Source organism: Oncorhynchus gorbuscha, linkage group LG22 (assembly GCF_021184085.1).
Source record: "Oncorhynchus gorbuscha isolate QuinsamMale2020 ecotype Even-year linkage group LG22, OgorEven_v1.0, whole genome shotgun sequence".
Classification (NCBI taxonomy): Eukaryota; Metazoa; Chordata; class Actinopteri; order Salmoniformes; family Salmonidae; genus Oncorhynchus; species Oncorhynchus gorbuscha.
Genome location: NC_060194.1, coordinates 40,357,703 through 40,376,075, shown reverse-complemented (window position 1 = coordinate 40,376,075; position 18,373 = coordinate 40,357,703). Strand labels below are relative to the sequence as shown.

General features: G+C 43.9%; 1 protein-coding gene across 1 annotated transcript in view; it reads right to left on the bottom strand.

Annotated features, from left to right (window-relative positions):
* LOC124009558 (cullin-3-like) overlaps positions 1–15,485 on the bottom strand; it is a 33,840-nt gene extending 18,355 nt beyond the window's left edge. Inside the window, exons 1-8 of the mRNA XM_046321449.1 lie at positions 15,200–15,485; positions 12,170–12,367; positions 9,633–9,746; positions 7,526–7,686; positions 6,912–7,026; positions 5,828–6,056; positions 3,992–4,137; positions 1,765–1,941 (exon numbers count right to left, since the gene is read on the bottom strand). Of these exons, the coding sequence (XP_046177405.1) occupies positions 1,765–1,941; positions 3,992–4,137; positions 5,828–6,056; positions 6,912–7,026; positions 7,526–7,686; positions 9,633–9,746; positions 12,170–12,367; positions 15,200–15,259 (1,200 nt within the window). The 5' untranslated portion in view covers positions 15,260–15,485. The remainder of the gene's footprint in view (positions 1–1,764; positions 1,942–3,991; positions 4,138–5,827; positions 6,057–6,911; positions 7,027–7,525; positions 7,687–9,632; positions 9,747–12,169; positions 12,368–15,199) is intronic.
* Between the last annotated feature and the right edge of the window lie 2,888 nt (positions 15,486–18,373).

The window sequence follows — 18,373 nt, the reverse complement described above, 5'->3', positions numbered from 1 at the left end:
ATATGGACGGTAGGGTAGATATGGACGGTAGGGTAGATATGGACGGTAGGGTAGATATGGACGGTAGGGTAGGTATGGAAGGTAGGGTAGGTATGGAAGGTATGGAAGGATAGGGTAGATATGGAAGGATAGGTTATGTATGGAAGGTAGACATGGAAGGTAGGGTAGGTAGGGACGGTAGGTATGGAAGGTATGGACGGTAGGATAGGTAGGGTAGATATGGAAGGTAGGGTAGGTATGGAAGGTAGGGTAGGTATGGAAGGTAGGGTAGGTATGGAAGGTAGGGTAGGTATGGAAGGTAGGGTAGGTATGGAAGGTATGGAAGGTATGGAAGGTATGGAAGGTATGGAAGGTAGGGTAGGCGCGGGAGGTAGGGTAGGCGCGGGAGGTTGGCATGGAAGGTAGGGTAGGTATGGTAAGGAATGGAAGGTAGGGTAAGAGGTAGGGTAGGTATAAGAGGTAGGGTAGGGCATGGTCGGTAGGTGTGGAAGGTAGGGTCGGTGTGGAAGGTAGGGTCGGTGTGGAAGGTAGGCTAGGTATGGAAGGTATGGAAGGTAGGGTAGGCATGGAAGGATAGGGTATGTATGGAAGGTAGATATGGAAGGTAGTGTAGGTAGGTATGGAAGGTAGGGTATGTATGGAAGGTAGGTATGGAAGGTAGGGTATGTATGGAAGGTAGGTATGGAAGGTAGGGTAGGTATGGAAGGTAGGGTAGGTATGGAAGGTACGGTAGATACGGAAGGTGGGGTAGGTACGGTAGATACGAAAGGTGGGGTAGGTACGGTAGATACGAAAGGTGGGGTAGGTACGGTAGATACGAAAGGTGGGGTAGGTACGGAAGGTGGGGTAGGTACGGTAGGTACAAAAGGTGGGGTAGGTACGGTAGATACGAAAGGTGGGGTAGGTACGGTAGATACGAAAGGTGGGGTAGGTACGGAAGATACGGGAAGGCGCGGGAGGTAGGGTAGGCGCGGGAGGTAGGGTAGGCGCGGGAGGTAGGGTAGGCGCGGGAGGTAGGGTAGGCGCGGGAGGTAGGGTAGGCGCGGGAGGTAGGGTAGGCGCGGGAGGTAGGGTAGGCGCGGGAGGTAGGGTAGGCGCGGGAGGTTGGCATGGAAGGTAGGGTAGGTTGGGTAAGGAATGGAAGGTAGGGTAGGGTAGGGTAGGTATAGGAGGTAGGGTAGGGCATGGTCGGTAGGTGTGGAAGGTAGGGTCGGTGTGGAAGGTAGGCTAGGTATTGAAAGTATGGACGGTAGGGTAGGTATGGAAGGCATGGAAGGTAGGGTAGATATGGAGGGTAGGGTATGTATGGAAGGTAGGGTATGTATGGAAGGATAGGGTATGTATGGAAGGTAGATATGGAAGGTAGGGTAGGTAGGGACGGTAGGTATGGACGGTAGGATAGGTAGGGTAGGTATGGAAGGTAGGGTAGGTAGGTATGGAAGGTAGGGTGGGTAGGTATGGAAGGTAGGGTGGGTAGGTATGGAAGGTCGGGTAGGTAGGTATGGAAGGTCGGGTAGGTAGGTATGGAAGGTCGGGTAGGTAGGTATGGAAGGTCGGGTAGGTAGGTATGGAAGGTCGGGTAGGTAGGTATGGAAGGTAGGGTGGGTAGGTATGGAAGGTCGGGTAGGTAGGTATGGAAGGTAGGTATGGAAGGTAGGGTAGGTAGGTATGGAAGGTAGGTAGGTATGGAAGGTCGGGTACTACATGACATTAGTCCATTGAAGTGTAGCAATTTAACATTTAGCAGGTTGAACACTGACGTACTCCTTTGACTCCCTTCTTGAGCTTGTCGTCGATGAAGAGGGAGAGGTACTCTGGGGAGCGGGAGTTGAGGTTGAGGAAGTACTCAAAGTCTCCGGCGATGGTCTGCTTGAAGAGCCGGTCGTTGTTGAACGACTCCAGGAGGAAACGGTCGAACCGCGTCTTCAGGTCCAACAGGCCCTATAGGACAGAGAATCAAATCCAACTTTATTTAAAGTGAATTTAAAATCACAGCTCACTTTACAATAAGTAATAACACTATGGAGATTGCAAGTGGTTTACGTGTTACAGTGGGGCAAAAAAGTATTTAGTCAGCCACCAATTGTGCAAGTACTCCACTTAAAAAAATGAGGCCTGTAATTTTCATCGTTGGTACACTTCAACTATGATCACTACAAATCACATTGTAGGATTTTTTATGAATTTGCAAATTATGGTGGAAAATAAGTATTTGGTCAATAACAAAAGTTTCTCTCAATACTTGTTATATACCCTTTGTTGACAATGACAGAGGTCAAACGTTTTCTGTAAGTCTTCACAAGGGTTTCACACACTGTTGCTGGTATTTTGGCCCATTCCTCCATGCAGATCTCCTCTAGAGCAGTGATGTTTTGGGGCTGTTGCTGGGCAACACGGACTTTCAACTCCCTCCAAAGATTTTCTATGGGGTTGAGATCTGGAGACTGGCTAGGCCACTTCAGGACCTTGAAATGCTTCTTACGAAGCCACTCCTTCGTTGCCCGGGCGGTGTGTTTGGGATCATTGTCATGCTGAAAGACCCAGCCACGTTTCATCTTCAATGCCCTTGCTGATGGAAGGAGGTTTTCACTCAAAATCTCACGATACATGGCCCCATTCATTCTTTCCTTTACACAGATCAGTCGTCCTGGTCCCTTTGCAGAAAAACAGCCCCAAAGCATGATGTTTCCACCCCCATGCTTCACAGTAGGTATGGTGTTCTTTGGATGCAACTCAGCATTCCTTGTCCTCCAAACACGACTAGTTGAGTTATTACCAAAATGTTACATTTTGGTTTCATCTGAACATATGACATTCTCCCAATATTCTTCTGGATCATCCAAATGCTCTCTAGCAAACTTCAGACGGGCCTGGACATGTACTGGGTTAAGCAGGGGGATACGTCTGGCACTGCAGGATTTGAGTCCCTGGCGGCGTAGTGTGTTACTGATGGTAGGCTTTGTTACTTTTGTCCCAGCTCTCTGCAGGTCATTCACTAGGTCCCCCCGTGTGGTTCTGGGATTTTTGTTCACCGTTCTTGTGATCATTTTGACCCCACGGGGTGATATCTTGCGTGGAGCCCCAGATCGAGGGAGATTATCAGTGGTCTTAAGTGTCTTCCATTTCCTAATAATTGATCCCACAGTTGATTTCTTCAAACCGAGCTGCTTACCTATTGCAGATTCAGTCTTCCCAGCCTGGTGCAGGTCTACAATTTTGTTTCTGGTGTCCTTTGACAGCTCTTTGGTCTTGGCCATAGTGGAGTTTGGAGTGTGACTGTTTGAGGTTGTGGACAGGTGTCTTTTATACTGATAACAAGTTCAAACAGGTGCCATTAATACAGGTAACGATTGGAGGACAGAGGAGCCTCTTAAAGAAGAAGTTACAGGTCTGTGAGAGCCAGAAATATTGCTTGTTTGTAGGTGACCAAATACTTATTTTCCACCATAATTTTCAAATAAATAAATAAAAAAATCCTACAATGTGATTTTCTGGATTTTTTTCTTCTCATTTTGTCTGTCTTAGTTGGAGTGTACCTAATGATGAAAATTACAGACCTCTCATCTTTTTAAGTGGGAGAACTTGCACAATTGGTGACTGACTAAATACTTTTTTGCCCCACTGTAACTCTTGGTGATGCCCTAAAAAGATCATTGGTATTCTTCTGTACTGAAATTCCAAATACTGTAGCACTTGGCAGTACATAGTTTTTATTCCTTTTGCTTATTTTCTGAATTACTGTAAGATGTACATATTGTGTCGTTCCTGGAAGCTGTTGCCGTAGTGATAACCAAAAGATACTCCCTAAAAAGAGTGGGCTGGAACCTTAGCTTCAATGCTTATTGGGGTAGTTACCAATGTTACTATTTTAAACACGCTTCAGATTTGAGTTCTTTCTGGTCAGAAAATAATCTGTGCCCTGATTGTTATGGACATGTTCTGAGAATAAAAATGCCAGACAGTCTTTGATTTGAGGTTAGGCCCAGCATACCTGGATGTAGTCGACAGGGTTCTTGCCCTCTCCCTCCTCTGACACCAGAGCCTTGCCCTGCTCCCTCAGGTAGGAGCTCATACACTCACACATGGTCTTCAGGCCGTTAGGCACACGGCTGAACAGCTTGTACATACAGCCCAGGTCTGGAGCGCAAGAGAAAGAGAGAAGAGATGGGAGAGAGCAAGAGGGGAGAGCAAGAGAGGGGAGAGCAAGAGAGGGGGAGAGCAAGAGAGCAAGGGGGGAGAGCAAGAGGGGGGAGAGCAAGAGGGGGCAAGAGGGGGGAGAGCAAGAGGGGGAGAGGGGGGAGAGCAAGAGGGGAGGAGAGCAAGAGGGAGAGCAGAGGGGAGAGAGGAAGAGGGGAGAGAGGAAGAGGGGAGAGAGGAAGGGGGGGGGAGGAAGAGGAAAATGGAGAAGAGACAAGTTTATGAAGGAAGTTCAAACCAATACACAGACCTACAGTCAGAACTTGACATTGGTTTAGATGTCAAAGATTCACTGGCTCTGTCTTATCTGTATTTCTCCATGTCTGATTTCAGAGTTAATCTGCGAGGTGAATGCAGAGCTCAGGAAATGCGCTTGAAGCAAATTTCGGTAAAAGAAAGAGAACTGAACCAGTAAATACATGAGTGAGAGTTAACTTATTTGTCTCGCCGATTTGAAAATCATCAACACGAGGGTTTGATTCAGTCAACTCATCTTTAATAGGTCTTGTACTATCTAGTATTTGTATCCGTCTGATAGTATGACATCTAGTGGCCCTTTTGAGTACTTCAGACTAACACACATGTTTAATTATCTCTGGCTCTCTGTGTGGCCTTCTACCCCACTATTGTTTGTGGAGATATGCTTCGATTGGTCGACTGACCAAAAGCTCAGCTATAATTAAAATAAATGTGGATCTGACTGGAAGTGTGCAGAGACTTTATTTCTCCCCGTTTCACTTTTGTCTCCAGTAGCTTCACTAATTAGCTTTGGGTGTCCGGTAGATTGTGCCTAATTGGCTACGGTTACATAGGCAACCCATTCAGATCTTTTGCCAATTATTTCCATATCTGATCCCAATCTGATATTTTTTCCTAATGTATGAACAGCAACAACGAGTCATATATTGAATATGATCTTTTGCCTGAAGATTCATACCATGTCCATACGTGTGGACCTCAATCCTAACGCAATTCTGATGCTCCAATATGTGGCCTCATTTGTATGATCTAAAAGGGATTTTTGTTTGTGCGCACATGACTTGCCGTTATCAACCACCCCGAAAATGTTATGCAACAGTGACAGGAAATGAGCGTTACATCTGTGTGCTACTTCAGAGGCTACATCAGAGAGGAGAGGAGGAGGAGGAGGAGAGGAGAGGAGAGGAGAGGAGAGGAGAGGAGAGGAGAGGAGAGGAGAGGAGAGGAGAGGAGAGGAGGGAGAGGAGAGGAGGAGAGAGGAGAGGAGAGGAGAGGAGAGGAGAGGAGAGGAGAGGAGAGGAGAGGAGAGGAGAGGAGAGGAGAGTGGGAATGTGCAAATCTGATATGAGTGTGGACAGTCAAAAAAAAATAAGACTGGATAGAAGACAATGGCTAGGTCTGGAGAATCATTGATTAACCCTGGATAACATGCCTATGTCCGGGCAAGAACGGGAACGCTGATCTAGGATTAAGTTTCTCTTTTAGACCACAGTGAAAAGGTTTCTATGGACAGGATGTGTTCAGCACTCATACTCGGATGAAAGAGCCCAGGTCTCCAGATATAATTAAACACACAAGTTCTCAGTCTTGATTAGAACTCAATTCAGTCTTAATCCATTGCCTGTAAAACAAGCCTGTTTTCCACGTTCACCTTCTGTCTTGCCGTTCTTGAGCATGTGAACCAGGCCAGAATTCTCCATCTCCACAATGGTCTTCATGTGTTTGGAGATGAGCTCCCGTTCCACCACCTTGACGATGGGCTCCTCTGTGGACTTGTCCAGGCAGTGCAGCACCCGCTCTATCTCCTCGTTGATCCTGGCCTCCACCTTCTTGATGTACACACTGGCACTGTTCTCCGCTAGGAACTTCTGGCTCTCCATCTGAGGGGTAGGACAGGGTACGGTTTGAGGAGGAGGGGGATGGGACAGGGTACGGTTTGAGGAGGAGGGGGATGGGACAGGGTACGGTTTGAGGAGGAGGGGGGTGGGACAGGGTACGGTTTGAGGAGGAGGGGGTGGGACAGGGTACGGTTTGAGGAGGAGGGGGGTGGGACAGGGTACGGTTTGAGGAGGAGGGGGTAGGACAGGGTAGGGTTTGAGGAGGAGGGGGTGGGACAGGGTACGGTTTGAGGAGGAGGGGGTGGGACAGGGTACGGTTTGAGGAGGAGGGGGTGGGACAGGGTAGGGTTTGAGGAGGAGGGGGTGGGACAGGGTAGGGTTTGAGGAGGAGGGGGGTAGGACAGGGTAGGGTTTGAGGGGGGGTAGGACAGGGTAGGGTTTGCGGAGGAGGGGGGGTAGGACAGGGTACGGATGAGGAGGAGAGGGGTAAAACAGGGTACGGTTTGATGTGAGATAGAGGTATTTCAGATACAGAACTAAGTGGAAGTTGGAAGGGGTTTATAGGGCAATACAAACTTATGTAAAACTGAAAATAAAAAGCATTTTATTTGTGTGGACAATTGTTGAGGAGCACACGATGGCGAACTGATGGGCTTCGACTCATGAACCAAGAGGTCACCTATGTTGGAATGTTGCTATATGGGGTTAGATGAGGATAGAGAGAAGCTCCACTGACTAAATGCAGCTTAACGTTTTGTAATAGCTTGGTTGCGTGTTTTTGTGGTTTTAGCATCCATGCCAACATCATAAAACAAATCTCAGCAGTCACAATGACTGGACAAAAAAAAAAAAAAAAAAAAAAAAAAAAAAGTGTGTGTAAAATGATGCCCAACCCACCTGGAAGAATTCTGCAGACATTTCTAAGAAGGGGGACTCAAAGTCTTCCTCGTACACAGACCTACCCTCCAGACCCAGAATCATCAGCATCTGACAGGCGTTCCTGATCGCTCCCCTGTGCACACACACGGAATAAACATATGATCTACATTTTTGAGGGGGGATTTCGCTCTTTAAAGAGATAAAAACCATATGATAGGATTTATAGTTTTATGACTCCTTAAAAACAAACAGTTTTAAAAAAAAAAGAAGTAACATTGAGTAAAACCTATTTGCCAGAGTGGTGATGAGTTGGGTATTAATGTAGTAGTTAATCTCCCAAGTTGAAAGGTCAGTTCTCTGTGAATAGGATGTGCTACTGCACTTATCATAGGCAAACATTTTTTAAAAAAACAGGCAAAGAGAAAGATGGAATGGTTTCAGGGGCTTAAACCTCACATCACAGATAGCCATTGTCCCCTAGGATATGACTTATGCACCAGCCTCACCAAATACCCACTATCTGATCAACAGTAGCAGGGACTGTATACACAAAGCAAATCAGTCATCATGACTAATACACTGAATAGATACAGGTCTTTATTTTGTTAGACAGATCCCAGAACAGTCCTTACCTGTCCACCACCTCTCCTTTCCTCTCCCGTGCGATCATGTCCAGCAGGGTCTGTCGCAGGTGGTCTCGGATGCAGCCGTAGCGCACCACCTGGTCTCTGAAGATGATCAGGCCCAGGTTGTAGACGTTCTCCACGTTGTTCTGCTGCACGTACACCCGGTCCTGGAGCCAAGGGGAGTACAGCGCGTTAGAGCGGCCGGTAAGTTAGAATAAAACTCATTTGAATACTTTGTCCTCCGAGGGGAAAGTTTACTCAAAGTTTACTCAAATTAAAAATTCAGGAACGGGTAAGGGGGGAGGACTCCAAAAAGTCAGTTTTTTTGCACTGAAAAGCCATATGATACCTGATAGGCTGGTGTCCTTGGTACTTGGTTACACTCAATACCAATCTATAGCCTACTAGGCAGACACAAAAGAAATATGTCTGAAATCTTAGTTCTGGGATTAGATGTTTTTATTACCAAAATAACACTACATCCTCTTCCCATGTATGCACACATGACTGTAAGTCGCTTTGGATAAAAGCGTCTGCTAAATGGCATATATTATTATTATTATTATTATATTATTTCTGCTCCTAACACTGAGCAGGCCAGGCAACTAACTGGAGACCCAGGACGCAGGGAAAGGTCAAACTTCCTTCCTTTTGTGAGCGTACTCTTTACCGTTCGTTTTATATTGTTTATTTCACTTCTGTTTATTATCCTTGTCACTTGCTTTGGCAATGTTAACATATGTTTCCCATGCCACTAAAGCCCTTTGAATTGAATTGAGGAGAGAGAGAGAGAGAGATCGAGCCCTTTAAATTGAGAAGGGGTGGGGAGGGGGGAGCGGGGAGAAGGAGAGAGAAAAACAAAAGAATCCCGAGAGAATTCTGCAGTCTCCATAGCGACTGTGTCACTGGATTGTCCCCCACCTCATACAGCACACAGTTGGCCTTACTGTTACAGTAAATCAAGGAGAGTTACCACTAGTTGCCCAAAAAACTGGAGAAATAAAAAACAGAAGTTCTTTGTTCTGCCCAGGGAAAACAGGGCAAACGGCAACTCGAAGGCTGGCCCGCCCAACACCCGCCATGACATGTCGTTAAGGAGAGTCTGCCCAGGGAAAACAGCAACTAGAAGGCTGGCCCGCCCAACACCCGCCATGACGTGTCGTTAAGGAGAGTCTGCCCAGGGAAAACAGCAACTAGAAGGCTGGCCCGCCCAACACCCGCCATGACGTGTCGTTGAGGAGAGTCTTCCCAGGGAAAACAGCAACTAGAAGGCTGGCCCGCCCAACACCCGCCATGACGTGTCGTTAAGGAGAGTCTTCCCAGGGAAAACAGCAACTAGAAGGCTGGCCCGCCCAACACCCGCCATGACGTGTCGGTGAGGAGAGTCTGCCCAGAGTAAACAGGGCAAAAAGCAACTAGAAGGCTGGCCCACCCAACCCCTTCCATGACGTGTCGGTGAGGAGAGTCTGCCCAGAGTAAACAGGGCAAACAGCAACTAGAAGGCTGGCCCACCCAACCCCTTCCATGACGTGTCGGTGAGGAGAGTCTGCCCAGGGTAAACAGGGCAAACAGCAACTAGAAGGCTGGCCCGCCCAACCCCCGCCATGACACATCATTGAGGAGTCTGCCAGGGCCATTCTTTCATACAAGGAAACTATTATTTACACTTTAGGGAAACCACTGGAGACAAAACTCCACAACTTTCTGGAGAAGCAATACTACTGATTAGTCCTGTCTGGGGTTAAAAAGACATCTGGAGAATACTTCAGGACCGGGGTTTGGGAATTCTGCAGATTCATGTAAATTCGGCATATTTTCCAGCAGATCCCTGGTATACAGACAGTAGTTGTGCTTCTTGACATGGTCGACATGGACAGGACATTTCCAATTCAGTGTAACAACAAAACTGTTGTTCTTCCATCAATAACCACAGAACACACAAGAACAGGAGTGTCAAACTTTCAATTAAGACCCAGGTGAGGGGAGTTCTTTACTACTAGTTAGTGACCTTAATTCATCAATCAAGTACAAGGGTGGGGCGAAAACCTGCAGACACTCGGCCCGCCGTGGAATGAGTTTGACACGTGAACTAGACCTAAAGCAGTACACCTACCATGTACATCAGGATGTCTCTGATCATGACCATGGCTGTCTGGTGGTCGTTCCACGCTTGATTCAAAGTCTGCAGAAAGTTATTGTTTAACGAGTTTAGGACATCTTCCCGTACCTGCGGAAAGACATAAGATAAGTACTGAGAGTCTTAGTAAAGATATAGGATAAGTACTGAAAGTCTTAGTAAAGATATAGGATAAGTACTGAGAGTTGTAGTAAAGACATAAGATAAGTACTGAGAGTCTTAGTAAAGATATAGGATAAGTACTGAGAGTCTTAGTAAAGATATAGGATAAGTACTGAGAGTTGTAGTAAAGACATAAGATAAGTACCGAGAGTCTTAGTAAAGACATAAGATAAGTACCGAGAGTCTTAGTAAAGACATAAGATAAGTACAGAGAGTCTTAGTAAAGACATAAGATAAGTACCGAGAGTCTTAGTAAAGACATAAGATAAGTACCGAGAGTCTTAGTAAAGACATAAGATAAGTACCGAGAGTCTTAGTAAAGACATAAGATAAGTACCGAGAGTCTTAGTAAAGACATAAGATAAGTACCGAGAGTCTTAGTAAAGACATAAGATAAGTACCGAGAGTCTTAGTAAAGACATAAGATAAGTACCGAGAGTCTTAGTAAAGACATAAGATAAGTACCGAGAGTCTTAGTAAAGACATAAGATAAGTACCGAGAGTCTTAGTAAAGACATAAGATAAGTACCGAGAGTCTTAGTAAAGACATAAGATAAGTACCGAGAGTCTTAGTAAAGACATAAGATAAGTACCGAGAGTCTTAGTAAAGACATAAGATAAGTACCGAGAGTCTTAGTAAAGACATAAGATAAGTACCGAGAGTCTTAGTAAAGACATAAGATAAGTACCGAGAGTCTTAGTAAAGACATAAGATAAGTACCGAGAGTCTTAGTAAAGACATAAGATAAGTACCGAGAGTCTTAGTAAAGACATAAGATAAGTACCGAGAGTCTTAGTAAAGACATAAGATAAGTACCGAGAGTCTTAGTAAAGACATAAGATAAGTACCGAGAGTCTTAGTAAAGACATAAGATAAGTACCGAGAGTCTTAGTAAAGACATAAGATAAGTACCGAGAGTCTTAGTAAAGATATAGCTTCTGTCTATGTTGAAGTTGCCTGTTGACACTGATCCAAGGCAAAGACATTTGAGATCAGCGTCTCCATTTTTTGGAGTTTCCAAACTAATGGTGTAAGTTAGGAATGAAATTGAATGAACTGATCCTAGATCTGTACCTATGGGCAACGTCTACCCAGGGCTCTGTGTTAGAACAGCTGGAGCCGGACAACATGTGGACATACAGGTTATGACCCCAGCTATCTGGCCTGCTGTATGCTAAATGTTATATTCATGAGAGAAGGCGATGCCTAATACTAAAATCCAGTGCAGACCAGCTGGTGGTTCATATGAATCAGCCCAGTCCCCAGACAGAATAGACTGCTACAGCTCCCATACTCATCAATCACAAGAGTTTAATCAAGTCTGTCTGTCTGGTTCTGTTTTGAGTGTGGTGAGTTTTCATGTAGGCTATATAGCTCTATCATCCGTATATCTATATTTTAGCTGAACGGGGGATTGTTTCATTGCGTGCGTACTTAATTTGCAAAGTGGATTGCACTGTGTTGTGTGTGTGCACAGGTTCTCAGCTGATTTTGCATATCAAATTGTGTCCGTTACAAAAGGTAAACTTTACAGAAACTCCTGGGCCTAATTCGCTGTGTAAGTCAACACCCATTCACAATTTTTATTTAAAAATATATTCTCTTTAATTTCCCCCAATTTTGTCATTATTTATTTATTTTCTTTTTTTGTGTTGAATTTTACCCCCTTTTCTCCCCAATTTCGTGGTATCCAATTGTTAGCAGTTATTATCTTATCTCATCGCTACAACTCCCGTACGGGCTTGGGAGAGACGAAGGTCGAAAGCCATGCGTCCTCCGAAACACAACTCAACCAAGCCGCACTGCTTCTTAACACAGCGCGCATCCAACCCGGAAGCCAGCCGCACCAATGTCTTGGAGTAAACACTGTGTACCTGGTTAGCGTGCACTGCGCCCGACCCGCCACAGGAGTCGCTAGTGCGCGATGAGACAAGGATATCCCTACCGGCCAAACCCTCCCTAACCTGGACGACGCTAGGACAATTGTGAGTTGCCCCATGGACCTCCCGGCTGCGACAGAGCCTGGGCTCGAACCCAGAGTCTCTGGTGGCACAGCCTTAGACCACTGTGCCATCCGGGAGGCCAGTCAAACTATTTTGAATGGGATTCAAGATTATATCCTCAAATTCATGAAGGTACGATATATAAAATGATATTGTGATTACGGATTAAATTGACTTCTACCAGATGCCTCTTATTACGATTTTCATATGCATACACATGCTTTTGCTCTTGAAGACCATAAAAACCAAACTACAAGGCGTGAGGGATGGTCACCTTCACAGCGTATTATGGGAAATTATTTATAGAAGATAAACAGCGGTGCATTATGGGAGGCGTAGTCCTTTACTTTGTTGACGAGGTGCTCGGTGACGACCTCCCGCAGGCCCGTGTAGAGCTTCTCGCCGTGTTTGTGCAGCACCATTGTGTAGGCGTTCCTGTAGAGCTCCTCGAAGCTCAGCCCACTGTTGTTCTTCCTCTGGATCTCCTGGATGGCGTTCTTCAGAAGGTCCCAGATGTTGTTGACATACTTCTCATCCATTGTCATCTAGGGAGAGAGAAATCGGACACAATGAAGAAACAATAATGACAACGGAACTGCTCTTCAACCCTTTTCACCAGTGTCCGTTCATTCTTAGTAAGGATTGTTTCCTCATTCTGCAAATCTGAACAGATGACATCTTTGTCAATTGATATATGACAGCAAGTGCACAGACGTTTGTAATTCATTTAGAGGTTGCTATCGGGTTAGAACAATGATGCAAGTTTATAAGTATCTTACAGTGTTTCATACAGTCTCAAAAGTTGTTTAGGTATGGCTATGATCGACGACAAGCCCTGCACCTAGTATGCATTTTTGTGATTTGCGTGAGGATTTGAAGCCTTAACTTAAAAATGTTCTAAGTGCTTGCTTTGATAAACAACAGGTGCAGCTCGTGTCTAAAACTTGAGTGATAATAACATGAAAAACAAAACAGTCAATTATGACTTCACAGTGACTCAATCATGGCGGTTGAAACAACCTTGTCTCAACACATTTGAAACAAAGAGAACGCCATTGGCCTATTATTAGGGATGTCTGTGTTTCTCATTGGTAGAGAGAAGGGAGGAGTTGGTGCATTAGGAAATCAAGTGACTAGGCTAATTGTAGTCAGAACATCTGTATTAGGACTATTGTGTAGGTTGTGATGGTGCAACACGCGATAAGTCAAATACAAAACAATAATACATTTATTTCAGTTAGGGATTTTCATTATACAGGTCATCTCAAAGACGCTTAAAACCAAAAGTACATGTAGTTCTTGGGCTGGACGATGGTCATCAACAGAGGCTGACGTGTCCAGGTCCCATCACCTCCGGTGGGTTAGAGATAGCATGACGTCGGTCTAAGCCTAGGTGTTTTTATATTTTAAAGTATTGGTAATTATCAATAGTAGAACGAGTACATAGCAGTAAATGATATATTTGCTTGCGTTCGTTTACATGATCATAATCTGACATTATTCATGCAGATAGGGTCTATAACTACAACAAAGTGAACAAACCAGGAGTTGTTATGCAAGCCTGTCTGTATAAACACATTAATGAATGAGATAATTTGTTGTGGGAAAGTATCTTGTCTTTCCCTAGGCAGGTGCAGAAGAATAGAAAATTCCAAGATGAGGTGAGGGGGAAAAAAATATGCAGACAGTAACATTTGTTTTAATCAACTACAGATATGATTCTGATTAAAATTAATGTGGGCACAGCAGAGGCACCAAGATGAGTCAAGTCTTTTTGCCCCGTAGCTTATTAGTATTACAACAGCTTAGCTAGCTATCAAACCCTGTCAAGATGTCCATTCTTTTGGCCATTCAAACCTCAGGGATCCAGTCACCTGACCAGAGAGCATATTAGCACTCCAGCCACAACCATACACCTATTAGACAGGCAAGGAGAGGGCTGGAACCTGTAACTTTGATTGACTTCATGGCCGTTTGTCCGCCAGAGATGGATGTTCAACTCACACATTGACATGAGGAGTAATTGAGGGTGATTGACTCAGCCTAAGAGTTTAAAATGAGAGAGAGAGAGAGAACGGGCCATGCCAACAAGTCATTATTCTACACCCGAGTGCCTCCCCTCCACAAAGTAATTACATAATCTGTTTTATTATATCAGGGCCAACAACTGAACTGAGGGGTACAGGATGCACCAACATGTGCAAAGGGGAAAACTGCCTAAATAGAATCCAGTTCTTCATGGCAGTCTAAATTAAAGCCTGCCCAATCATGCAGAGATGTAAGCAAACACATAGGCCCTAAACACACACACACACTACACTGAAAGTCACTTTGGTGGGCCTACATTTGGAACATGGGCCAAATAAACTGGGGGGCAAGTAGTTGTGTAAGATGAAAAGCTTATCCCTTCTCCTGCTCAGTTATTATTAGGTGGGGCTGCTGCAGGTATGCAGGCAGACAAAACTGCATATCCCATACCCTGGCTACTGTCCAGGTGCACAGACTGAGTGCGTGGTCACAGAAGCACTCGCACGGCCATTCCGCTGCTGTTATTCCTGCAGCATTCAAGCAGTCAGAGTGTAACAGAGTGCGTGTGTGCGAGATATTCAGGGGACGAGAGAGTACATTTCTGTCTAAGCCCAGGGCCCTGACTGCAATGTCATTCCTTCACACATACAGCCAATGTCTGACATCTAACAGTGTAGGGCTGCTCTCATAAAAACGAGAGACTAACGTTATCTAACTAACGTACAGCAATCGGTATACATGTTTAGCTAGTTCTGCAACATAGTCAGGCTACATATTGCCATGTTAAATATCTACAAATCACGACACCGATTTTTTAAAAACAACAACAAAAAACCACTGACAAATTAGTTTAGAAACTCTGTTTATACCCTTTCTGAGTTAGTAAGTTAGGCCTACGCTACAGGCAGTTTTTACGGATGGGCAGTTTGTTACACAGCTAAGGAACTAGATAACGTTAGCCGGTAGCTTACTAGCTAACGATAGATAGTTGACTTAAAAGTGTAGTTAACCAAGTAGCTAGTTAGTTACCAAGCTAGGTGTCTGCTAACTAGCTAATAAGGTTAGCTGGCTGCCAATGTATATAGTTAGCCAACGACCTAGCTAGAAACTAGTTTGTCAGCAACACCGCAAGTTAGCTAACGAACAGTTATCTAGTGGATATTTTCCAATGTGCACTGCACAAATAACAGACACTTACCGAATCAAAGCTAGCTAGAAAACTAGCTAGCTAGTTGTTGTTAGCTGACAGTGACATTTTCAAAGTATCTAGTTTAGCTAACTAGCCAGGCCCGTCTTTAGCAAATGACATCCCCGGTGCTCGCGTCTCAGCGTACCCGGCCAATACTTACAGGAAAGGCTCTTATCCTCATCTTGGTGTCCTTCTTGACGCCGCCTTTGAGGTTGGACATGATTAGTTTGTACGTCCCGTCTTCTCTACGTTATCATGAAATACTATTTTAGGCTGCAACAGGGATGCCTGCAAATGGAAAGTGGTAAAGATCCCCCTCGACCTTCCCCTTGGGCTTGGGTCCGTCTCTCTGCGCTGTTGTTGTCACTCCTCTTCTCCCAATTTTTGCCGAGCTTCTCCTTGCAGTGATGGCGGACAAGCTTCTACGGGGGCAATGGTAACTGCGAACCGAAATCACGCGAGATGAACCATGGAAAACATAATGTTGCAAAAAGATATAGCACGTTCATCCTCATTCTACCAGTTGGATATATATCCAATTAACTTTAACCCAGTATCAAGTCTGGACAATGTGTGTGTATACAGTCTATTCAGTTCATATCATATTGCATTTTATCAGGTGGCCAACATTGGAAGTGACATGGAGTTTTTTTTAAATATTACACAAACGCGCACATTTCAAAATAAAGCATTCTTTCTTTGTGCTCACTAGATACCTAGCTACATTATTGAGTAGTCAGTACCCATGCACTAGGCCTGTCAACTATGATGAGTTGGCCAATACAGTCTCAATCACATGATGTCCATGCTGTTTTGTTATTTAAATACCAGTGTGCATGTACACATAAAGCCTTGACACAGTGCTAATGTAAACTGAGGGACATGTGATGTCACTCGGCCTAATAGTGTGACAGGGTAGGAACCATGGCATCTGTTCCTTTAAGGAGACCCTTAGTTACCATGTGAAATGTATAAAAGCAACCTTTTTTTTCAGGTAGGCCTAAAATATTTTGTCCTAAAGGTCCTGAGAGGTAATTGTGATTTGTTGTTTCTGAACTGTTAAAGTAAATATAGGCCTATGTGTGTTATTTACTCTTATTGCCTTGTCTAACTGTTATTTTACTGTTCTCTTACTGCCTAGTCTAACTGTTATTTTACTGTTCTCTTACTGCCTAATCTAACTGTTATTTTACTGTTCTCTTACTGCCTAGTCTAACTGTTATTTTACTGTTCTCTTACTGCCTAGTCTAGCTGTTATTTTATTGTTCTCTTACTGCCTAGTCTAACTGTTATTTTATTGTTCTCTTACTCCCTAGTCTAACTGTTATTTTATTGTTCTCTTACTGCCTAGTCTAGCTGTTATTTTATTGTTCTCTTACTGCCTAGTCTAACTGTTATTTTATTGTTCTCTTACTGCCTAGTCTAACTGTTATTTTATTGTTCTCTTACTGCCTAGTCTAACTGTTATTTTATTGTTCTCTTACTGCCTAGTCTAACTGTTATTTTATTGTTCTCTTACTGCCTAGTCTAACTGTTATTTTATTGTTCTCTTACTGCCTAGTCTAGCTGTTATTTTATTGTTCTCTTACTGCCTAGTCTAACTGTTATTTTATTGTTCTCTTACTGCCTAGTCTAACTGTTATTTTATTGTTCTCTTACTGCCTAGTCTAACTGTTATTTTATTGTTATTTTATTGTTCTCTTACTGCCTAGTCTAACTGTTATTTTATTGTTCTCTTACTGCCTAGTCTAACTGTTATTTTATTGTTCTCTTACTGCCTAGTCTAACTGTTATTTTATTGTTCTCTTACTGCCTAGTCTAACTGTTATTTTACTGTTCTCTTACTGCCTAGTCTAGCTGTTATTTTACTGTTCTCTTACTGCCTAGTCTAACTGTTATTTTATTGTTCTCTTACTGCCTAGTCTAACTGTTATTTTACTGTTCTCTTACTGCCTAGTCTAACTGTTATTTTACTGTTCTCTTACTGCCTAGTCTAACTGTTATTTTATTGTTCTCTTACTGCCTAGTCTAACTGTTATTTTATTGTTCTGTTACTGCCTAGTCTAACTGTTATTGTATTGTTCTCTTACTGCCTAGTCTAGCTGTTATTTTATTGTTCTCTTACTGCCTAGTCTAACTGTTTAGAGGTAGGTTATGTTTGTCACTGTTGTTGATCCGTTTGTTGTTTTGTAACCTGTAGTCCTGTGAAAGCACTATTGCACTTCAGGAAGGCACTTCGATCGAAAAAGCCTTGTGTGTAGGTGTTTTGTACATTATTAAATCTCAACCCTAAATATTAGGCTACGTCTAGATGTTACACTTGGCCTTATACAACATCAGATAATGAAATTAAAATGGAGACGGGTGATATTTTAAAGAATTACTTTAATTCTTTTGGGTATGCACAAAAATAATTGTGTTACAATTACTGTTGGTATTTGCTCAGAGAATTAAAGAAGCCAGTGATGGCTACATGCGTGATAATGAGCCTCCACTGCAATACAGTAAACACACACAAGAGGGTAACGTTGCGCTCTTATCAATCCAAGGCTATAGTTATTTATTTAACCTTTATTTAACTAGGCAAGTCAGTTAAGAACATTAAGAACAAATTCTTATTTACAATGGTGGCCTACCAAAAGGCAAAAGGCCTCAAGCGGGGACAGGGGCTGGGATTAAAAATAAATATAAATATAGGACAAAACACACATCACGAGAAGATGAGGGTCAGGCGAGGGTCAGGTGATGAACGAATCAACTAAGTAAACATCACCCTTCACATGTCACATTATGCTGTCCAGTGTCCACCGTGCCTCCGTCAGAGGGTTATTCCATCTCTCTCTCTCTCTCTCTCTCTCTCTCTCTCTCTCTCTCTCTCTCTCTCTCTCTCTCTCTCTCTCTCTCTCTCTCTCTCTCTCTCTCTCTCTCTCTCTCTCTCTCTCTCTCTGCACCCTGGTCACATTATGCTGTCCAGTGTCCACCGTGCCTCCGTCAGAGGGTTATTCCATCTCTCTCTCTCTCTCTCTCTCTCTCTCTCTCTCTCTCTCTGCACCCTGGTCACATTGAAATCTCCTGGGTCGATGATCGACCAAGGACTGGAAGATGGAATATCTTCTCACAGTCATGACGATGCTCTCTGAATAAGGCAATAGACAGATTGTAAAATAACGTTGTGTAGCCAAATGCATTGCATTATCCCATTTATTCTTCACATGAGGATACAAACAAAAAGTATAACTGCAAGCAGCAATGAGCAGTGTTCACAGGATGACAGAAAGAACACAGGATCAGTTGGATAACAAAGCAAGCACATCGTGTAGGAACTATCTTCCTT